Consider the following 24771-nt stretch of genomic DNA (forward strand, 5'->3'; position numbering starts at 1 on the left):
CAAAACAGGAGGAAAGGTAACGAGGTAACGTGGTTTATAACACAAGGACAGGAAATGAGAAAATAAAAGTCCCCATTTAAGACTGGTTATCATCTCATCTCTTAATTCTCTCTACTGACCCTCAGTAAAGTGCGGTCGGGCATGAACAGAATATATAAATATAAACGTTTGCTAATAAAATAAGAACTAGATCACAGCTGATAATCATATAAGAAGTTTTATTGACTATAGTGCAGGCTACGGCATGAAGAAGAAACAATTATTTAAAAACACCACAAACCCTTACATAGCAAAGCTTAAGAAATAAATTAAGATCCCGATCGGGCTGTGTCAGGGAGGATGGGCCTCACTCGCTTCGGTCCTTGGGCTCACGGTATTTCCACTGGATGTAGTCAAAGATGTCCTTCTCACTGTCCACGGGCAGGGGCTCCCCAGCAACGCCTGCAGGAGGGACAAGAGACCTTCCTCGTGAGCCAGTTCTGGAGCTCAGTTACAGAGGGGCGAGGATGGACAGCTGAATAGGACTTGCTTTCAGAGGGAGAAGAAAACAGTCCACAAGCGACTTAAAAAGACCTCCCTCAGAGCTTCTGTTCACGCTGTGCCACACATATATCACCAGCGCCACACATCGAACCCGAAGACCCCAACTCTGGCCCTTTGAAGTGACCCTAATCCATGACTCTCCTCTCTGATGGTCTCCCCTGTGCCAGAGGAAAGACTCCAGGGAGTTCCTCTGCAACTCAGCACATGGTCCTGGGCTAGCAGTGCGGGCACTGCCCGGCAGCTCACCAGCAGTGCCGCGGTCCCGCCAAGCCCACTGAGGTGAAGCCTGCATTTAGTGAGGGCCCCACGCGGTCTGTACACACACCGACATGTGAGAAGCACAGCCCTACTTTACAGTTTCAGGACAGAAGGACAAAATCTTCATTCTCCTAGTAGATAACAGTAAACCATGTAATGAATATACTGTGAAATGTTAACGAGATCTATAAAACAGATTAAGCGATTCTTACTCTTTAAAGTTTAAAAGTTTGGAGTCAAAGCTACCAAGTTTGGCCTGACACTGAAAGGAGTAACACCTGAGTTTGTCAGAAATCTTGGAGGTACATTTAAGAAAACAAAAATCCTTTAGATCAGTAAGAGTTTTTTCTTTTTTTACTGACCATGGAAGTAGAAAGAATTTAATCCTTTCTAACACAGAAAATAACTAAATCTTGTCATCATGAGCTGAGGGCCTGGGAACACCTATGGAGCAAAGCTTTCTTTGTTGCCTGAGGGACTAACAATACTAAAGAAACTACAATTAACTGCCATGGTTACTTAAAGGCTCTTGAGAAAAACCAAAGTTGCTAAACCAAAACCTCCAGATGACTGGGATTGTCCCGATGCAGACACAAATACTCACCAGTGACGCCCAAGGGCCGAATTGTGTATTCATTGATTGTGAAGCCTTTTTCTAGGGCATGAGCTCTCATATTCTTATTGAAAATGTCACTCCCAGTGAAATAGAGGACACCGCAGTAATACTGGTCCTTGGGTATCAACCTAAAAAAAATAAACAATCGGGCAATCCTTACCACGCATTTCAAACTTAGCAAAAATAGGCCTCAGAATCAGGAAGGCACAATACAAGCCTGTGTAGTCCAGTATCCTAAAGAGACCATCACTAGGGCCATTCACATGACCTCAACCTGCAGTTAGTTCAGGCTTCAGTAAACTACGCTCTGCAAGGGCTGTGGACAAACCCAAAGACGGGCTCAGGACTACCTTCCCCAGCGGGGTCCGCCTCATGCTGGGGAAGGCACCCTGTCGAGAGGCAAATCCAGAGATACTAAAGCAGATTCTGTGGACAGTGTTACTTTTTACATACTTTCAGGCCAAACACTATCTAACGCAGGGACACATGGCACTTCAGGGGCTTCCCAGGGGGCGCTAGTGGTAAAGAGCCCACCTGCCAAATCAGGAGACTAAATGACGGGGTCAGGAAGGTCCCCTGGGAAGGGCACTGCAGCCCACTCAGTATTCTTGCCTGGAGAATCCCATGGACAGAGGAGCCTGGTGGGCTACAGTCCATGGGGAAGAGTTGGACACGACCGAAGTGACTTAGCAGCAGCATGGGACTACAGAATGAAAAGGGATCCTGGACATTTACGCAAATTCCAAGATACAGAGAAGGAGGGGGGAAAAGGAAAAAAGAAAGGAGAAGTTAATAGGTCAGCAACAAATTTTGAGCAATACCTGATGTCAATTCTCCTGTGTGGATATTCCTTTTCATCGTTTTTACTGGGAAGCTGGCAAACACCCTAAAATGGATATTTAAAATAATGTTTGAAGATTTTTTAAAAAAACTTCAGGCTTAATTCTAATCAAATATTGTTAAGTGTGAAGTTACTTTTGCTTAAACGGAGGTGGTTTTAGAATTGTGGAAACCTGTACCTTAACTTTTCTATGCTTTATATATTATCACCCCCTTTGTGCTGTAATACTCCATGATCACTAAAGAACCGCAGGAAACAGCAGATGATGGTTCATCTGGCTTTTTTGTGACTCTAAATAAGAAAAGAGTCAAGGAAAGCATGAAAGACAGAGCCCAGAACAAACAGAAAAAAGCGACTTGGAAGAAACAACGATTATTCAGGGAGACGGAAACACACACAAAAGCCATCAGTAACATTCTCAGATTACAGATATTTTATCCATGATACAAGGACAGAATTCTACAGAAAAAGAAAACTCTAGGAAAAGATTTAAATCAAAATTAAAAATTCGATAGAGGAATTTGAAGTTGGAGATATCTTCTTTAAACAACAATTATCAAGGTCTGTTTTGTTATGTTTTCCTTCTCCAGAAAAATGGGGAAAGTTTATGGGCTGGGCAACAACCCATATGTAAAATATGTCAAAAAGAAAAACATCGTCATTTTTCAAATGTAAAGCTTCAAACGCCACATTCCGAGAAAAATATACAAGCTACAGGCTTCTGGTTCTGAAGGGCGGTCAAGCTGGTGCACACGTCACTGAAAGTCGTATGTTTCACTCAGCAACACATCAAAACCAAAATCTAAAATGGTTATTTTCTTTAGCAGCTCCTCTGGCTGAGAGATGAATGAATCCTGTTTATCTTCAAATATGCAACCTATCTTCTCAGGCACTAACAAGTTCCAACTCAAGCTTCAGACGGGATCACCATGAGGTATTACCTCGCGGATGTGGAGGTTTGAGGCCACGGGCAGTGATCCTGCTGCCTGTCACATCAGTAACAGGATTTCATCTAATGGCTTTGTTCCTTTCCTCAAGGCTAAATTTTATTTCCTGCACTTTTTCTGAAGTGCTGGTGTTAAAGAATTTCTCTGTATTACTGTAAATTCTTTATTAGAGTGAGTGGATTAGTTTTGTTTGGCATTTCAATGAGGTGGTTCCATGCTGTCTGAAATAAAGCCTCTTCCTCTAGTGTGGCCGAGGTTTCTTCTATTGTCCCCTGACTCCTCACTGTGATCACAGAAAATCATCTTCTGAGACCAACCTGCACAAAAACGCTAAAATCTGAGTGGTACCCATCTATATAAAAAGGTATCTAAATGCAGAGGAAACTGATTTTTCTTCCAAATGTTATTATATTCACAGGAAGAACAGTTGAATTAACTAAAGCCCATGAGTCCACAAGAAAATCTGGAATAACCCTGACTTTCCTAAGGTTTGATTACTATCAGTTTAAAGGAATTCATGTTTTAAAGATTACTTTAAAAACACAGAGAAGGTTGTATCTTTCAACTATTTAGTCAGTGATTATAGCAACAAGATATTCTGAAATCAACTGGATCAATACAGAGTGGAGTTTATTCTCCTTCATAAGCTGAATTCATTCTGCAGCCAATTTCCTTTCAGAAAGATCTAAAACTTCTCTGGTGACCTTCACTACAGCTCTGTGCAGAGCCTCTCCCGCAGGACCTGCTGGGCTAACTCCCTCACCGCAGCCCTCTCCCCAGATGTCATCCAGTAAGGCTTTCCTAGAAGACCTCCTCCCGAACTCCCCGGTGGCGCTAGTGGTAAAGAGCCCGCCTGCCAGTGTAAGAGATGTAAGAGACCCGGGTTTGATCCCTGGGTCGGGGAGATGCCCTGGAGGAGGGCAGGGCACCCCACTCCAGTATTCTTGCCTGAAGAATCCCGTGGCCAGAGGGGCCTGGCGGGCTACAGTCCACGGGGCTGCAGAGTCTGACACGACGGAAGAGACTGAGCACACACTCACTATCTTAACCTACCATGTGACTTACCTACTTAATACATTCACTGTTGACAAGCAGTCCCTTCCAGGCCCCTCAAATAAGAGCACCACTTACAGTCACCGATCCATCCCACGCTCTGGGGCAGAGCCCAGAGCGCTGCGACGCTGAACAGAGCATTTGGTGAACTGACCGAGCACAGCCTCTCATCTGACCGACACCCCTCCTCCCCACTTTGTTCCTTCACAGCACCATCCTCTCTGTCCGGCCCTTCTTCTGTCCCCAATTTCATACCTTCCAGGCTACTGCCTTCCTCTCACCCATCTATTTCCAAACAGAAACACACTATTTTTATATTATTATTATTATATGTTATCCTAGTATAGCACTCTGCACAACTCTTCAAAGATTCAGTATCTTCAAAAGATATTTGTACAGACGCTTCAGTTTCCAGGTATATGGCCGAAATCTAACCTGCGTGAGAGTCCTTTGACAGAGGGCAAGGATATCATTTTATAGATAAGAAAATTAAAGCCTTACAGGAGTAAAGCAACTTGCCAACACTGCACAAAGAACTGGCAATGGGGCCCAGACCTTACTCCTCTGAACCCAGATCTCCTCACCACAGTGCAGCGCGCCCACACCCACCCCCATCTTTGCCACCAGATACAAATTGCTTCTTACTGCCTCCAAAACAAAACGAGCTGAAAGTTGACCTGGAGTGCTTCTCATCCTAACAAATACAAATGACAAATGTGGCCTTTTCTAAGCTTCAGTAAATACATGAAGCACATGTACAGTGCCTGAACTTTATACACAAACCCACTTAGATGGATGCTTATGTCACAACAAGAAGGCCTTAGTCTCTTGATCTTATGGTCATTAAAGTCTTCTATACTTTAAAAGCAAACAAACAAAAAACTGCTTTCTTATTTCTCAACCTGTTTTCTTCTGGGAATCAGTTTGGGAGGATTCCCCTTCTAGCAAGACCTGCACATGTGCTGCCAGGTATATACGAGATGGGAAGGCAAGAGAGAGCCCAGATCCACACCGCTCCAGCCTGGACCCCAGGAGGAGTGAGTGGCCCTGCCTCTCACACAGCACAGGTTCTGTAAAGGCCAAACTGGCTGACTCTGCAGCATCACTGGGGTTGGCTGCCCATAACCTTCCTAGCAAAGGATTCTCTTTGAGAAGCTACTAGGAATTCCACCACCGTCAGCAACTCTCAGCATTCATGTACGTGGCTGCCCACCTCCCTTCGCAGGTTACACCCAGCCCACCAGCTTGTAATTTGTCCTTGTATTCTTGCTAGCCGGATTACTACAGCCTCTGCTGGTCTTCCCCTCTGGATCTCTTTGGGCACAGCAGAATGCTGTTCAAACTGTAAAAAAATGCTTCTGCTTTTTTTATTGAATAAACACCTTCCTGATGGCTAATTCTGAAAACAGCTGGTGCGGTTCCCCAGGAGACAGCTCAGCGCCTTTCACAAACACAACTACTGCAGAAGACAGTTAGGCCACAAGAGTCCCCAGAAAATGCTCAGGCACACCAGGACACTTTCTTACTACTTAAAACAAAAACCCCCAAACTTTTCTATATTATTTTTAGAATTTTATCTGACTGAATGTTCTTTAAATATAAGCTTTGTGCACATTCATTTTGAGGGAATTAAAGACAAGCCAAATTCCAAAGAATGTTCACAGGGCACATACAAACCCTATTTTTATTAATATCTTGGGTGCATATACTCTTGGACACAGAGTTAAAAGCTCAAAACCTGACAGACTCAGGAGAATCGATAAAAATTTAACTCCCTAAAACTGATTAGGATTTTTACTTTTACCTTTCCCAAAGTTCTTTTGAAAATATTGATAAAGTGTGGCCAACTTAGACAATATACTCCGACAGCCCATTAAAATCACCATGCCGAACTTAACGACATTGTCTGCACACGTGATTAAATGACACAAGATGGGCCATGTTAAGCGTGTAGTTCAACGGCACAGAGCACGTTCACACGGTGTAGCCGTCACCGCCACTCATCTCCAGAGCTGTATCATCGTCTGCAGCTGCCACTCTGTCCCCCTGAAGGCGCACTCCCACCTCCCTGCCACCCGCGCAGGCCCCAGCACCTACGTTCTGGTTTCTAAATGACGTGGCGTTTCAATTCCCTGTCTCAGCCATCTTCCTCTACTTTCAGCTAAGACTGTCAAATCTACACGCTGAGACTCTTGCTAATTTTAGCCTATCCACGTTCCAGAAGTACAGGCTCTTTCCTTTCAGCTGCACAGCTCACAAAAAAGGGAGCATGGAGAAGAGAGGGTCCACATGCTGTATTTAGGGGAGCAGCAGGCGAAGGTGATTTGCTGCCTTGGCCCTAAGATTTCTACTTGCCTCTGGTTTCTACCCAGGACCATTTATTAATCTGTCTGGATCCGTGGGCCATCTGTCTTGAGTCCCTGAGTCCTAACCCCCCAGGGAGACCACAGGGCGCCGGTGGTCCCTAGCAGTGGGGTTCTCAGCGATGCTCTGCAGGTGCTGCTCCCTACCATCGCACACTGCATGGCTCTTCCCCTGGACGGTCGATCACTGGCCCTGATGCGCTCTTTCTTTCGTGCTGTCACAGATCATACTCATCAGACCATTCTAATCTCACTTATTAATAGATTCTGAATCAAGGAATATTTGCTATTTTAGGGAAAAAAATATAATGTGTCAAAGTCACTATGGATATTTTAAAAAGAGCAGATTATGCCTAATTACCTATTCCATTATCTTGATGAGGGTGAAAGAAGAGAGTGAAAAAGCTGGCTTAAGAACCAATATTCAAGAAACTAAGATCATGGCATCTGGTTCCATTACTTCATGGCAAATAGATAAGGAAAAAGTGGAAACAGGGGCAGATACTATTTTCTTGGGCTCCAAAATCACTGTGGATGGTGACAGCAGCCATGAAATTAAAAGACGCTTGCTCCTTGGAAGAAAAGCTATGACAAACCTAGACAGCATATTAAAAAGCCGAAACATTACTTTGTTGACAAAGGTCCGTACAGTTAAAGTTATGGTTTTTTCCAGTAACCATGTACGGATTTGAGAACTGGACCATAAAGAAGGCTGAGCACTGAAGAACTGACGCTTTCTAACTGTGGTGCTGCAGAAGACTCTTGAAAGTCCCTTGGACAGCAAGGAGATCCAACCAGTCAATCCTAAAGGAAATCAACCCTGAATACTCTTTGAAAGGACTTATGTTGAAGCTGAAGCTCCAATGTTTTGGCCACCTGATGCGAAGAGCCAACTCATTGGAGAACACCCTGATGCTGGGAAAGATTGAAGGCAGGAGGAGAAGAAGGTGACAGAGGATGAGATGGTTGGATGGTATCAGTGACTCAATGGACATGATTTTGAGCAAAATACGGGAGACAGCGAAAGACAGGGAAGCCTGGTGTGCTGCAGACCATAGGGCTTCAAAGAGTCACAACTTAGTGACTAAACAACCACCACCACCACCTATTCCAATGGCACAGATTATCTACAAGTGGGGAATTTTGAACAAACTCTTTACTAAAATATTCTCAGATTAGAGAATAAATCCCCTCTAAGGTCCAGAATGTTCTATTTACTGACGGACACTAAGCTACAGAGAGGTCACACTCAGAATAGTTACTGGTCACCACACTTGTTTTTCAAATGTGTTAACTCAAACAAGTACTCACCATGAACTTTGTTTCACCCTTTGACAGAGTGTCTGTAATAAAACGGACCTTTTGTAACTGCTCCACAACACGATGTAACAGTTTGGGCTGTAGAATCATAATCAGGGATAAGAAAAAAAAAGCAATTACTCTGTTAGAGCAAGAAAGCATTTTTATCATGAGTTTTCTGATGCTCTCTGCATAAATGCCTAGTTTTCCTATGCTCTGACTACTTTTTCTTCTAACAGAAAATTCACCTTATCAAATGAAACCACTGCTTTTCACGAATACCATGACACCTGCAAACAGACATCATTTGTCTTCACCTGTTTCATAAACAAAAAGTTACCTGCTTATCTTTAAAACATTTGCTTTCATGGGTCTTCTAATAGAGGTAAAGTTACTTAATACAATATTTTTAATAGCAAAATACTTCTATGTTAAAGCCTGAATATTATACTGGATATTTCTAAAGTATCTATGCTAGGCAATAAATAATTCTGGAAGTATCTCACTAAATTTCATCTCTTTCAAATCTTAGGCTGTGCTGTCAGTTCTCTGTGGAAAAACAGTATGCATTCCTTTCAACAATTTACTTTTTGCCTTTCACAGAATTCAATCAGTACAAAATGATTCAACTGACTTTCAGAAAGATTAAAACAAAAACTCATTCTGAAAATATCCAACTATCTCTTAGAAAATGATACTCATTGCTGTGTAAGACTGATCGCCTTTGCCTGTAAGTTCAGAGGTACCTGTTTGGCTGACTCAGAGGTAAAGCTTGGATGGGTGAGAAGGACATCCATGTCACCACTGGACTCTGCACCTGTAACAGCAGAAAATGTGTACAGAGTTCCCCTTGTAGATGTACCAGTGAGGCAGATGCTGAGCCGAGGCGATGGCACACAGCAGAGTCTTACTCTCACCGCCTAACTCTGTTTCTCTGTGTTTCACATTCAGAATTAGTTAAAAGACTTCAACTTTCTGTCCAAGTATTCAGGTTTATTGATGTAAACACCAGAATCTCAGATACCAACAGGAACTGACATTAGATATGCATTGCATACAATTATTATGTTATTAAAAATGCAGCTAAGAAATTACTCAATAATGATGAAAACAATATTTAAATATAGCTTTAAAATACATCTATGAACACTGAATAAATATCTAAGACTCTCAAACAAACAATATAACTCTGCATTAATCAGAAAATTCACTTCAATTTTTACGAATGCATTCAAAGAATATTGGTAACCATTACTATTATGGTATCACAGATAAGAATACTAGACCATCTGAGCAGCTGCCCAGAGAATTCCTGACAGCCTATTACCACTTCCTAACCAAAACTCTAGAGGTGGCCATGGATTTAGTCAGCATCTATTCCAGAGTTTATGTAAAGTTTTTTAATTTCAACTTTGTAAGATAATAGGGGCAAACTAGGTTGGATCATAAAGAAGGTTGAGCACCAAAGAATTGATGCTTTTGAATCATGGTGTTCGAAAAGACTCTTGAGAGTCCCTTGGACTGCAAGGAGATCCAACCAGTCCACCCTAAAGGAAATTAGTCCTGAATATTCATTGGAAGGACTGATGCTGAAGCTCCAATACTTTGGCCACCTAATGCGAAGAGCAGACTCATTAGAAAAGATCCTGATGCTGGTAAAGATTGAAGGCAGGAGGAGAAGGGGATGATAGAGGATGAGATAGTTGGATGGCATCACTGAATTAAACGGACATGAGTTTGACCAAGCTCCAGGAGACGGTGAAGGACAGGGAAGCCTGATGTGCTGCGGTCCATGGGGTCACAATGAGATAGACACAACTGATCAAAAATAACAATTTTAAATTTTAGGTTACCCTTCCAAAATTCTGGATTGAGTGGTTCTTACTTTGCTCATATTCACATAGAAAATCAAGATCTAAAGAACCTGGTTGTTTTGAGAACTGGTTTTAAACTGGTGTTCCTGAGACATTTAACTCTGATTCATTATAGAAAACTTTGAAAATTAAAGTAAAACAAGCAGCAAAAAACCTACCCACAGCTTCACTAGCATCTGGCCACACAACAACTACCAGTATTTTATACACCTAATATTATGTTATGTGAGTGCTAAGTCACTTCAGTAGTGTCCGATTCCTTGTGACCCTATGGACTATATGTAGCCTGCCCTTCTCTGTGCATGGGATTCTCCAGGCAAGAATACCGGAGTGGATTGCCATGACCCCCCAGGGGATCTTCCTGACCCAGGGATCAAATCCGTGTTTCTTATGTCTCTTGCACTGGCAGGCAGGCTCTTTAATAATAGAATAAAATTATGTTATAAATTTTATTAAAACTGGTCATCAAAAACGCCCATGCTGGACTTCCCCAGTGGTCCAGTGGTTGAGAGTTCGCCTGCCAATGACTGCAGCACATCAAACTCATTCTAAATAAACTTCACATTTCAAGAGTAAATATATATATTTAAGTTACAATGATCCCGGTCTGGCAAGATCCCACAGGCCACGGAACAACTTAGCCCCTGTGCTACAACCACCGAGCCTGCAGGCCTAGAGCCCATGCTCTGGAAGAAGAGAAACCACTGTGACAAGAAGCCTGCTCACCACTGGGAGTGGCTGCCGCTCGCTGCAACTAGAGAAGCCACGTGCAGCAATGCAGACCCAATGCAGCCAGAAACCAAAACAGGAGAAAAAAAAAAACCCTCCCTATATAAAATCAGGATGAACCTCCTCTAATTTACTCATATGTTCCCATTTATAAACAAATAAACTTAGCTAATACTACGAGGTCTTAGCAAATCTATCAAGCAACACAAGTTACATCTTTTTGATCCATGTTTTTTGTATACATTAGCCAATTTCAACACCAAGGCATGAATACCCTAAGATTAGGAAGCATGTTACCTCTTCTGAAACTGCCACAGACTGTAGCAATGTATTCAGAATCCACTTTTTTAACTTCACTTAGTACAATATCCTAATAGAAGAAAAAGTAAGTTAGCATTCTGAAAATGGCTTCTCACCGAGTGACATTCTCAATTCTAATTAAAGAATATAATTCAGGGCACTCTTACTTGCATTTGTAACATTTCTTCACGAGGAATTCTTTTCTCAAAGTCCTCAAAATATCTATAAAGACAGAATAAGTAGACAAAAGATTTTTTGTAAAATTGAAATCTTAACATTAAACTGTTTACCTTTTTGAGCATATTTATACAAGCAGATACTTAAAAAATCAAGACAAAAATTAATTAAAAAGAGTAAAACTGCGGGGAGGTGGAGAGGCAGTGTGAGGAAAGGTTTACTCCTTAATTTGGATCAAAATCCTTAAGTGTCACAGTTACTGATACTGCATATATTCCATTCAAACCCATTTTAAATAAACTTCACATTTCAAGAGTAAATACATATATTTAAGTTAGAATGGATCCAAGTTAGACTGCTCCCTACCGGCAAATTCAGGGATTTCAATTTACTGCTTTTAAATCCTGAAAAATACTTGTATAAATATTTTAAAATACAATCCTACAATATGGACGAACAGAGACAACATTATGCTAAGTGAAAGTCAGTCACAAAAAACCATATATTATATTACTTCATTTACATGAAATATCCAGAAGAGCCAAATCTATAGACACAGAAAGTAGAATAGTGGTTGCCAGGGGCTGGGGGAAGGAAGGGCAGCTGGGGAGAAATGGGGAGTGGCCACTAATGGGCTTGGGCTTTCCTGGGGATAATAAAAATGCTCTAAAATTGACTACAGTGATGGTTGCACAACTCTGGGAATACACTTCAAAAACTCACTGACTTGTATACTTTTAAGTGGGTAAACTATATGGCATATGAAATGATATTTCAATAACATTATTAAAACATTGTTGTTGCTCAGCCACCAAGTTGTGTCCGACTCTTTGCAACCTCGAACCCCAGGCTCGTCTGTCCATGGGATTTTCCAGCAAGAATAACTGAGTGGGTTGGCAACCCAACCGAGCAGGCTACCAACTCCTTCTCCAGAGCTTTCTGGACCAGGGACCAAACCCACACCTCCTGCACTGGCAGGCAGACTCTTTACCACGGAGCCTTATCTTAGTACTGAATAACATCCAGGAATGATAAACAAACTGTTCAAAACCAATTCTCACAACAAGCAAGTTCTTCAGAAGATGTCCATTTACTATGTACGTGCAAGGAGAGTGGGAACCACACCATCCTGATGTTTCACTGCCTGAAGTTTTGGAAGATCAGGATAAATTTTCAAATATTGTGCTAAGGCATCATCAGGCAAGTTCAGAAAGTTATTAGGACTGAATGGCCAATAAGACGATATAAGCTCAGAGTAGATACAAACTTAGGGTAGATACAGCTAATGCAGTACAAGCTATAGATAGTTAGAAAGGGGGAGGGTCTGTATTTCACACTTGACAAAGAAATTGCCTATGCTGACAGATGGCATGTCTACTAGTTATTCCTATTCTGTTATTTAGGTGTTTGGGGTTTTTTCCTATTCCTTCTTTAAAAAATTAAGTGTTTCACAGTCATGGCCCATCTCCTCAGGTAGACTAAAATTCTTGAGAGCTACACTGAACCTGTTTGTATCCTAACCTCACGCCAAGTGCAGTGCTTTCAACAATGTATGCAAGAAAATAAACACCCTGAGTGACTGACACCCTCCATTCTGTGTATTTTAAGAGGAAGTTCTCAGCCAAAGTCAAGGGAATGAGGGAACCAAACACACACACACACACACACGTGTGAATACAAGGATACCCTCTACAGGAGTATGCAACAACCTTAACGTTTCTATACAATAAAATTATTTGTGTTTAGCTAAGTCTGAAGACTTACGGGGTACAGAAGAATGGCTATAAATTTTTTTACTTTTACACTTCAAGTGTCAAAAGAAAATTTGCTATCTTACTTTAGCCCAATTCGTTGATGATGGTTCAATTTATCTTCATTTTTTCTGAGATCTGTATAGAAGATAAATAAAGTTTAGGTGCTAATTTCTGGGAAAAAAACATTTTCCAATTTTGGGGGAAAAAATGCTAAATTCAGTGATCCTTTCTTCAGAGGACTACCTAGAGAGACACTGGAATGACTTTGAAAAGACAATGAAAAAACCTTTCAGATACTACGGACTTGATAAAGGTGACTTCAAGTCAATGCAGTAAAACCTAACAGTTGATTTCATAATCATTTTTATTTACTGAGTCAAAATTTCAATTATAGTTACATAAAACATATCAAGATCATACAAAATTTCACTGAGTACAGCAAAGAGCAGCCTTGTAAGGACCTTCTATTGTGGTCCAGTCGCTAAGTTGGGTCCAACTCTTTTCAACCCCATGGAGTATAGCCTGAAAGGCTCCTTTGTTCATGGGGTTTTTCTGGCAAGAATACTGGAGTGGGTTGTCATTTCTTCCTCCAGGGAATCTTCCTAGACCAGGAATTGAACCCATGTCTACCACACTGGCAGGTGGATTCTTTACCACTGAGCCACCAGTGGTGGCCACCACCCTTCTAAGGACTTTTATTGCTTAATTTATGATTAACAGCAGCCACAGAAGTTCATTCATACTATCCATTTGCTCCTTCACTCTTTCAGTGAATTAATATTCTTTGTGTACTGATTTGTGCAGCCACTGTGCTAAAAATTCTGTTGAAAGGAGCGGTATTATTGTCATTTTTTAATCAGAAAAACTGTCATGTCTTAAACTGAAAGTGACTCAGTTCCATCTGGATGGTCCCTTCGTGGGTACGAGCACAGGCATGAGCCTTATTAAAGAAATGGCAGGATAAGTATGATTCAGAAGCAATGCCTATGGTCGCCCCTGGGCTTTCCTCGGGGCTCAGTGGTAAAGAATCTGACTGCCAATGCAGGAAACACAGGTTCAATCCCTGAGTCAGGAAGATCCCCTGGAGAAGAAAATGGTTAAGCACTCCAGTATTCTTGCCTGGGAAATCCGTGGACAGAGGAGCCCAGGGGGCTACAACATATGAGGTCACAAAGAGTCGGACACAGCTGACCAACTGAACAACAACAAAATGGTCACCTTATGTCCGCAAGTTCTCTCTGGAGATATAAAATGGAGAAAGATAAGTACCTTTAGGACACAGTGAGCATGTAATATTTATCATAGTTTTGTGCACACAAAACAATTAAGTATATGACCGAAAATGCAATAGAAATATTGAGTTTGTTATACATATATAGAGAGATCCAACAGCTATTACATTATGTATCTATGAACAGTGAAATAATCTAAAACCATCACTGTAGATCCTTGACACTCCCAAGTGATGCAACTGAAAACCTCTGAGGAACAAACTCTTGGCCTCCTTAACCAGTATTTTACTCAGATAAGTGATATATGCCATTCGCAGAAAGGCACCAACCCTCCATGAGATGCAGGTATAGAACAAGTTCACTCTTAGCCATGAGATTCACACAAATTCTTAACTTAATAGTATGACTAATCAGTCATACCTTTTAAGAGTCAGTTATTATTTTTAGGCACCAAGTACTTTGCTAAGTTTTTACAGACATTACTGCATTAAATCACATGAGATACTATGAAACTATGTTGTAGCTGAGAACCTGGAGTATCACAGTTATCTATTCTAAGAAACTGGTGGAAACTGGATGCAATCCCAGGTCAGTCTCCAAAATCTCTGTCCACCTAATCATTAAGGTTGCTTATAAATAGTTGAGCCCACAAATATTAATCCCTAAATGCCACAGATGGGCTGTAATGAATCAATACAGTACATACCCTTGAAAGCATGAAGAGATAGATTATGTTTAAAAGATTGTTATATTAGGTTTAAGGAAAATGTTTCACAGTTACTTGACTTCTATTTTTACTACTTCTTTGAAAGCAAAAATTCCTTTAATAAGAATTGGAAGCCTCTTAACAGAATTTTTCTCAATATACCTGACTTGGCTTTTAGGCTGAATGTATAGGATTTCAATGGTCTAAAATTTTATTAAAAAAACAAAAGCAATTTAAATCATCTAAAAATCTGCAAGTGAAGTTACTATCTTTAAACCAAGATGCCACCCCTTGCTCTTCTTGATTTTCTTCTGAATTATAGACCAAAACATTAAAACGGGGATATAAATTACACTTTACACCTATTCTCTATTGTCTAGTTAAAAAGAAAATCTTATCATTCATATCTCCCTGCAGTAGGAAATGACGACCTACTCCTTATGCTTGCCTGGAAAATCCCATGGACAGAGGAACCTGGCAGGCGGTGGTTCATGAGGTTGCAGAGTCAGACAGGACTGAGGATTGAGCATGCACATAATTCGTATCTACGAACCGAGAAAGGTGTTTTCCAAGTTTCGGTTTGTGAGAGCATCACTGGTCCTCCAGGACCACATCTGCCCTGAAATTAGTGACCAACTGCACAGACTCACCTTCTAATGTCTTAATCCCTTCATCTACGAACTTCCTCGCAGCAGACGGGCTACAAAGAAAGACAAACATTATCTCAGTATCAAGCGAAACTCAGGATCCTTATAACAAATAACCAGTAATGTCGTCTCTCGTCAAACATCAAAGTTACTGGTGAGCTAAAAAAGACTACTAAACTACTGTGTGGTTACTTTGGCGACCCCATGGACTACACAGTCCGTGGAATCCTCCAGGTCAGAATACTGGAGTGGGTTCCCTTATCCAGGGAATCTTCCCAACCCAGGATCAAACCCAGGTCTCCCGCATTGCAGGCGGATTTTTTACCAGCTGAGCCACCAGGGAAGCCCAAGAATACTGGAGTGGGTAGCCTATCCTTTCTCCAGGGGATCTTCCCAAATCAGGAATTAAATTGGAGTCTCCTGCACTGCAGGAGGATTTTTTACCAGCTGAGCTACCAGGGAAGCCCAAAAGCCCCAAGTGGTTACTTTGGTAATGTTCAAATCCTTGAAGCCTTAATCTAGGAAGACAGTCATGAACTTAGACATGAAAAAGATGTCCAAGCAGCTAGGTGTCATAACGCCTATGTACTTTACTCATAAACCACACATACAGGCCCTTGAAAACTATTCATTCTTGCAAGTGAGATTTAATAAGGGCTTGTTATGGGTCAGACACTCCTCGAGGTGCTGAAACTACTGCAGGAATAAGACAAGTAAGGGCCTTTCTCTCACCTACTGACACTCCAGTGGGTAGAGAGAGACAACAGATACATGTATCAACAAGGAAAACACCAGGTAGATGAAGCAGAACAGGGCACTGTGACAGAGTGGCTGGTCTTCTTGAGATTGGGTGATGAGGGACGGCCTCTCAGATGATAAATAAACTGTGACAAAGGGCCTTGGTACAGAAGCTGTGTGGAACCGAAACATTCCCGTCAGGAAGGCAACATGGCACAGAAATAATACATCTGAATTGAAAGCTCGGGGACCTAGGTTCTGATTCTGACCCTGCCACAGCTATCTCAGTTTCTGTACTCAGTTTTCTTGCCTGGAAAGAGAACAATGTAACGGACGCTCTGTAAAACAAACGGGAACATTTTATATTGATAATTGTTTTGGGGCCCCAAAGAGTTATGCTCCTTTTCTATATACTAGGTTTAGGAATTTAATATATTTTAAAATAACTTTTATCGAAAATGTTGTCATTAAGAAACAATCATCATACACCTATGTCTCAACCTATCAAGACAAGAGTTAAGTGCTGCAGTCCCAACATTTTGGTGTTAACCTTCATTGAGTATCAAATTTAAGATAAAGCTGCCTCCATTAAGAAATACTTGACTGCTTGTTCCAAACTCATATGCACTGTGCTACAGAAAAGAAAAAAAAGCAGTTTAAATGTTTAAGATAAATATGACCAGAGAGGCAGAAGAGACATAATTTGGAAGGAGTGATAATATGCCCACAGAACAAGTGCTGATAGAGCTCAGAGGAAGGAAAGAGTATTTCTGGCTGGGGACCCAACTGGATTCACCAGGGAGCTGACAGGTGCCTTGAATGGCACTCTTGGAGTCGAGGCAGCAACTGAAGAAGCAGCTTCAAACGTGTAAAGTAAGGAAGAGGGAGTACGTGGACAGAGGCCGAGAGGTGGAAAGGTACAGCATTTAAAGGGAAACGGCAACTTCTTTAGTTCGGCTGACACACAAAAAATTAAACCAGCCCTATGACTGTATCTGATTAAAAAAGAATTCTTACCCAATGCCACTAACTCGAGTCAGGAAATTGATGGATGAACTCGTATCATCCTGCCGAATCTTTAAGGGAAAAAAAAAGTCTAACAATGATTTAGGAATGCTTTGAAGACTCAAACAATCTTACTAGAAATACACTAGTCTGCTAAGATACTTATTAAGAGCCATTGTATCTGCCTGGATAACCCATGCAGAAGTATTCATGTATAACCTCAGTGGTTACAAGTGAGTAAGAAAGCAGATGAAGATGGCTCATTTCTCATTCATCCAGTACTTTTTTTAAAGGCTTATTCATAAAGACCAGAGGTGACACAATTATTATCATCAGGATAAAATAAAATAAAACCATAGAAAATGCTTGGGAGGATTTAAGGATAAAAACTCTAAAGATAACAAATCACTTACTCTAAGTTTATAATCTCCCTTCTAACTGGTAATGAAAATAAAGAAATAATTCTATTACAGAGGCTAACAGTCTCTTAAATGTCACATAAAATAAGCGAACATTTTAGAGGAGTGATATTTAAAATTTAAAATACAGGACACTTAGAGAGCCATAAACTGCTCCTTCCTTGACCTACTGAGTCTCATGGAGGGGGATGTCACGGGCTCTGCAATGGTGCTACATGACAGCTGTCATAATTACCAAATAGACAAGTAAAAACTTTACCTTTTCCAGTTTACGTAATTTTCCAGTAGCTAAAAACTCATCAATTTTTTCAGCAATTTTTGTTCCTACTCCAGGCTACGTAGAAAATAAAAAATACAAAAGTCACATAAATATAATGCTTACCAAATCACTAAAAGATAAAATAAAAAATGAGAAATGAAAAACCAATGACCATTACATGATCATTTCTCAAAGGACACAGGTAATTGAGCACCAGTAAAAAAAATACATATATTCTCCCAAAGACAAAATGCTTAAATGACTGCCAAAAGAAAAGCCCTAATAAGACAATTTTAAATGACTCTTGCTTTTTAAAAAATTAACTTTTGTTGTAAAAAAATTAGAAACTACAGAGCTGAATAAAGAAAAATATAGCATCATTTGTTAATTTCATCACTCTGAAAATTAAACTATAATCTTGCCACTTACCATCTGCTATACTATATATATATATATATAGCAGACTTTTTTGCAGTCAGTATCTACACATACATACACATATACATACACAGACATGCAAAGTTACCTGTGTATATATACAAGTATATATATATTTTTGTATATATACTTACTTTTTTCTTACAAAAATAGAATCACACTGCTTTGTAAAGTGCTTTGACTTAAAAATACATCACAAACAAATTTATGTACCAATAAATAAATATAACTACAACCCACTTTAATGACTTCATAGTGTATCACTGTATGAACATATCATAATTTACTTAAAAATGCCCTATAGGAGAACATTTGGATGGCTCCAATTTCTGATATTATAACAATGCTTCTGTGGACTTCCTCTGGAACAAAGGAAGCTTTCCCAAGCTTCTGCATACCCCAGCACCACCTGGGGAACGTGTTCAAACACAGCATGCCGTGTCCCGCCCTAGAGTTTCTGATGCAACAGACTGCATTTCTAACAAGTTCCCAGGCAATGCAGAGGCTGCTGGTCTGGGTACCACACTTTGAGAACCAATGCTGTAAATGGCACAGGCCAGCGTGACAGTGACCAGCTCCATGTGACTACTTAAGTTTACATTAATTAAAATTATAAATTCCTCAGTCATATTAGCCACATTTTAAGACCTCACTGGGCTTCCCTGGAGGCACAGTGGTAAAGAATCTGCCTGCCAATGGCAGGAGACGCAAGGTCAATTCCTGGGTCGGGAAGATCCCCTAGAGAAGGAAATGGCAACCTACTCCAGTATTCTCACCTGGAAAATTCCATGGAGAAAGGAGCCTGGTGGGCTACAGTCTATGGGGTCACAAAGAGTCGGACATGACTTAGCGAATCAACAGCAATGAGAGCTCACTAGCTAAATGTGACTCATGTTCAGTAAATATATACTGGACAGCACTGCTCTAGAATACAAGCTCTAAGACAGCAGAGACTCTATCTTTTCACTGCTTTATCTCTAGCACCAGGATGAATACCTGGCATACAGATGCTCAAAATTCATGAGCTAGTGAATCTTTGTATAAATATATCTCTACTGGTTTCCTCAGGATGAACTGCTCAAAGTGGAATTGCTGGGACAAAACACACACACACACATTTTGCCAACATTCTGCCTCATTATCCTTCAGAAAAGCTATAAATAACCAACACTTTGATCGGCAATAAATGAGTGTCTTTCTGCCCACACTGCCGTCCACACTGTATATCTGATAATTTGGTGGGCACTATATAACTGAATTTGCAACTTTCACGTACTAGTGAAGTTGAACTTTTCTTCATATTTATTGGTCCTTTTTAGTTAAGTGTTCAACAAATACAACATGTGCCAGCTATTTCCTACTGTCTCTTAGCCTGAAATTCACCCTTCTATATTCTTAATTGATTTAATGTTTAAATAACTGTCCAAAGACCACTGAATGCATAGTCAAGCTCTGAAAATAGCAAATATAGGTAGGAGTGAATAAAAGTAGAACAAAAAGGGGAAACTGCTTGCGTTTCTCATCTCCTAAAGCAAAAGATACATACAGATCTGAAGCAGTTTTGGCCTAAGCTACTTTCTAAACCTAACATTAAGGAACAAAAGGCAGAACTCTCATTCTGGAAATTTCAAGTTTCTAGATTACTGAGAAGCACTCACATGCGCCAGAGAGTAGGTCTGTGCTTTTTAAATTAACAGAGAAAATCCAGTCTTATGCAAAAGGAATTTTGGATATTTCTACATTTTTGTTAGAGATATACCATGAGCTCAGATTTGGGATGAGATGCATTAGAACTTGTCAAAAGTTTGCCCCTAACAAACGAGCAGGCTATCTGTAATTACCATAAAGAAAGAAATTCAAAGGGATAAAAGGGAAGCAGAAGTGGTAAACTGGGTCAGTTCACCAAGAGAGAAACTCAGAATTAAAGTCTAAGGTATTTAAAACGTGTTAGGCTAGTCTGTTTGGGGAGGATTTACTGAAGTTGAGAACTGTTAATGGCACAAAGGATTTAAAACGCCCGAGCATAACTTGTGAGTAATAAACGAAAGATGAACATGTGACACACAGTTAATGTGGATCTGTCACTCAATCATAAGGTGTATGAGATTGATGCTAATGCTATAACTCTGAAAAGTGAAAATAAAAGGGCAGTTATAGGTCACACTCTACAGGCTCTCATAAGAAAACTAAGGACAGTCAGATACTAATCCTAAATTCTAGAGGGCTTTCGTGAGACCTACACTGGTGGGTAAAGAATAAAAGAAGGTGGCAACTATCACAAGCTCGACTTCTCAAAAAGTCATGTCAGTTTGACACTTTTAACAACAAATGCATTAGATATGGTCCTTAATCTTGAGGAACCTAGAATCTTTTATCAATACGAAGATTTCCCTAAGATATTGTTAGTGATGTTAATGCAAATTACCAAGAGACGCAGCTAAACCTCTAGAAACTGTGACACTACTAGCTTACATGGTTTCATGGAAATTACAGAGAACAGGGCTAAATGCCATACTATGCAAAGGGGCTTAAGCATGAGCTTATTAGTAAGAAAGATCTCCTTGGGAACAGTAACTCTAACTCACAAAAATCCCTATAAGTGGGGATTAGAAGGAATAGCGAACAAGCAGATGTACCAATCTGTTACCACACTCTCCTTAAGGATTCTCAATGTGAAAATGAACACACATACACATGGCGAAGTAAAAGAAAACTGTAATTACATATATTAAAAAATCTTTTTAACCCACCCCCTCCTCCAATAAACACACTCAGAGCTTGAAAAAGTACGCTTGAGCTAGCATTAATGTTATTCCAAGAAAGCAGTGAAATTTGCCTGTTTGGGTCAAGGGCAGTTTCAGAGGCAAATTTCGTTTTGTGGGAAACCACCAAACTAGTACACGTGTGAACTCTTCGATCAACTTTCTCACTAAACTTACCAGTTTCTTAGCTTCTGCTCCACTCTTTATTTTGTGTGGGTACTTTGCTATCACAGATGCTGCTTTTCTACAAAGTGGAAAAAAAAAAAGGAAAACCAATTAGAAATCCAGTGAGGCAGTTAATTTTTCTTAAACACACAAGCAAATAAGCAGCTTAAACTTTCACCAAGATAACTAATTTCCCACATCTGTGTAAAACTGAAAAAACTCAATGAGCTGACAGATCGCCCACATCTCTAACTTTTAGAAGTATCCTGAAGATCCTCACATTTGAGAATAATTCAAATTTAATCATACATGTAAAACTAGGGTGATTTAGGAAACCAGCAGCCTTTCCTTTTGGGGATTAAATGGAAACTATCATTGAGCCTTTTTTAAACACAGGATAGCTGTGCTGTCCTGTGCTTGGTTGCTCAGTCGTGTCTGACTCTATACATACACATATACATTTATATGCCATGTGCTAAGTCACTCAGTCGTGTCCAACTCTTTGCAACCCCACGGACTGTAGCCCGCCAGGCTCCTCTGTCCATGGGGATTCTCCAGGCAAGAATACTGGAGTGGGTTGCCATGCCGTCTCTTCCAGGGGGATCTTCTCAACCCAGGGATCAAACCCAGGTCTCCCACATTGCAGGCAGATTCTTTACCGTCTGAACCACCAGAAGTGAAGCAAAATGAAAGTCGCTCAATTGTGTCCCACTCTTTGCAACCCCATGGACTGTATAGTTAAGGAATTCTCCAGGCCAGAAAACTGGAGTGGGTAGCCTTTCCCTTCTCCAGGGGTTCTTCCCAACCCAGGGATCGAACCCAGGTCTCCTGCATAGTAGGTGGTTTCTTTACCAGCTGAGCCACCAGGGAAGCCCTTAAAATAGCTAGTTTTTAGAAACTGTTCATAATCTTTCATAAAAAATGGGCAGCTAGTAATGTTCAAACTAATATTCGTATGTAGTGCATACGAAACTGGCTTATGGATGGTTATTTTTAAATTCATGGCTTAAAACTGTATTCCCCTGTGTCCAGGTACCTGTTGTTTTTTCACTGCTCTTGTTTCAGTTCCACTTAAAGCACTGACCTGTGATCTCTGCCATCTCTACACATACCCCGTTCATTCAGTAATCTTGTGACAGACTGGGCGCACCCTGGGAGCTCACTGATGGTGTCCTGTCTATGATTTCAATGCTAAATGTGGTTGAGCACTGATGCCCGTACAGAGCAGCACTTCTAAGTCGGAAGCATAAATACTGGACAGTCCTTGGGCCTTAGTTTTTCATTCCGTTCTAGCACATGTAACCTTTCGACCCGGACTTCTCCTGACTTCTCTATTAGCATATTACTGATAATGAAGTCTGGAAAGGTAGGCTGAGTGCAATCTGTGGATGAAACTGTTTCAGCAAAGACAAGTAGTTCCACATAATTGGCACTGTGACACAAAGCCTGAAAGGGAAGAAGGGTTACATCGTGAAAGGCCTTCTGTATGCATGACGCTTTGGGACTTTATCAAAGGAAAGAGAAAATATTTAATTCCTTAATGTGGGAGAATGACAAGATCAGATAACTATTTTCAAGAGTACACTTTGGCCACATCAAAAGAAATGTGTATGGGGAACTGAGGGGTGGGGAGGAGCCTTCAGGGGTGTAAGGCATCACCTGCTTTTCCAGACTTATTTCCCACTCTGACTATATCCCATTAACAAACTGAATTACTGACTCCCTAGAAAATGAAATGCCCCTCATGTCTCAGTGCCGTGGCTCATTTCGTTTCCTTTCTCTAGACTGTTCCTTCTCTCACTTATCTCACTTACGTTTCACTCTGGGCTCCTTCAAGACCAAGCACCTCCTCTCTGAACCCGCTAAGACTCAACAGAATACAGGGTTGGATATCTAATTTTCAGATCATCCAATGTGGGACTACAGTGCAATTACTTTACCTGGAAACCCACAAGAGACAAAGAAAGGGAGTTTAAACAGTTTTCGGTCATGTTGAGTGGGAGGAAAGAAGGGAGATGAGTGTAGTTTTGAAAGGGTAGAGACAAACGGAACACAGGCTTGGAAACCTGGAGGAGACTTCCGTGAACACAGATTTGGCGTCACGGACTGGTATTCAAAGCCAAGAACGGTAAGACTGCCAACTACAGAAGTGAGAAAAAAGGGCTAAGGGCATTAAAAGGTAAGAAAGAACAGAAAGTTGTGCCATTATGGAAGTCAAGGTGAATGTCACTGAGAGTTCAGTAACATGAGATATGGGTGAGAGGCTTTCAGAGAAACGGCAGGAAGGAAATTACAGTGTGTGAAAAGGAATGGCTGGGGATGCAGAAAACCAGACAAGGAACACAGATTATTCAAGGTTAGCTGTAAAGTGGAGAAAGGTGCTAGCTCAAGGGCTGAGCAAAGTGAAGAAGACTGCTTTGTTGCTCTTAAGAGTTGAGGGACTGCACATGCTTCCAGGTTAAGGGTGCAGAAGTAGATGGCCGGGATAAGGGCCCTGGTGAAAGGGACAAGGATGGGATCCAAAAGGTGACAGAACACCCACTGACCAACCAGATGGAAACACTCCCTTGGTCCACATCCATTTCACAAGACAGGCCTCACTGTCTTTCATTAGGGCTTGAAATCAAACTGCATTTTCAGTAATTTACATTTGTTGATGGGGAAAAGTACGATATAGCCTATTTTCAATCAGAACAGGGAACCAACCAAAACGGATCCTACAGAGCTGTCAATTCTCCCAGAAATATCGCAGGAAGGTGCCACCAGAGTCAATACCCACAGTTCTTGCTTTTTTTTTTTTTTCCTCCTTCTGCAGATGGTTCAAATATCCACGGGGACCCTCAGCCCCGTCAACTGCCACACATCCCAGAACGCATGCTACCAGAGAACGCTTGCACCGTCCCACCTGTAGGCATTGTATTTGTGGATAGCCTGGTTCACGTTCTTCTCAAAGTTTGCGAGTTCTGGAAAGGCAACAAGAGGTCCGGGTGAACAAGAGCCACGAGTAAACAAACAAGCACCGAGTTTCCTGGAAGGAGGCGTTAACAACCTCTTAAGGCACCAGCGATCCCCCGCGGGCACACCAGGTCAAGGCAGCCCAAGAGCGACTCGAGGGTCCCCAGCAGCGCTGACAACCGGCCACCTGCGGCCGGCACCGCAGACCCGGCGCTGCGAGCGGCCGACTCCTCCTGGGCTGTCAGGACCGCAGGGAAGGAAGGGAAGGCGGCGGGGAGGCAGCAAAGGAGAAAGACGGCGGCGCCCGCCGGACTAACCTGTGAGCATGTCGGTGATGCCCCCGTTCAGAGTCTCCTGCGGCGCCTTCCGTTTGCTCATGGCGGCCAGCGCCCGAGGACCACGGAGAGCTCACCGCCCAGGACGGCCCCCTCTCCCAGCTCTGAGGAGACGCCGGGACTCGCCGAGGGGGCAGGACCAGCCCGGCGGCGGCAAAGCCACTGCGACCGGCTGAACAATGGCCGCCTCTGATAGGGGGCGCGTCGCGCGGCGCCTGAGTGACGTCACGGTCTGGGGGCGGGGTCAGGGCGGGATTAAAGGCATGGTCCGAGCCCCGTGGGTGGGGGCGTGGTTAGGGGCGGGGCAAGGGGCGGGGCTTGCACGGCGAGCCAGGAAAAGGAACATGGAGTACACG

At 41.7% G+C, this 24771-nt stretch overlaps 1 protein-coding gene across 1 annotated transcript; it reads right to left on the minus strand.

Moving 5' to 3' along the window:
• Positions 1 to 200: 200 nt before the first annotated feature.
• Positions 201 to 24601, minus strand: POLB (DNA polymerase beta). Its single transcript, XM_055416659.2, has 14 exons — positions 24398 to 24601; positions 24031 to 24088; positions 21138 to 21204; positions 17761 to 17835; positions 17095 to 17153; positions 15343 to 15392; positions 12838 to 12889; positions 10991 to 11045; positions 10821 to 10893; positions 8667 to 8737; positions 7933 to 8019; positions 2239 to 2303; positions 1406 to 1545; positions 201 to 441 (listed from the first exon to the last, which is right to left on the minus strand). The coding sequence occupies exons 1-14, from the start codon at positions 24456 to 24458 to the stop codon at positions 347 to 349; spliced, it is 1008 nt and encodes a 335-aa protein (XP_055272634.1). The 5' UTR covers positions 24459 to 24601; the 3' UTR covers positions 201 to 346.
• Between the last annotated feature and the right edge of the window lie 170 nt (positions 24602 to 24771).

The sequence above is a fragment of the Moschus berezovskii genome, chromosome 26 (genome assembly GCF_049115385.1).
Source record: "Moschus berezovskii isolate FMDL1 chromosome 26, NW_MosBer_1.0, whole genome shotgun sequence".
Taxonomy (NCBI): Eukaryota; Metazoa; Chordata; class Mammalia; order Artiodactyla; family Moschidae; genus Moschus; species Moschus berezovskii.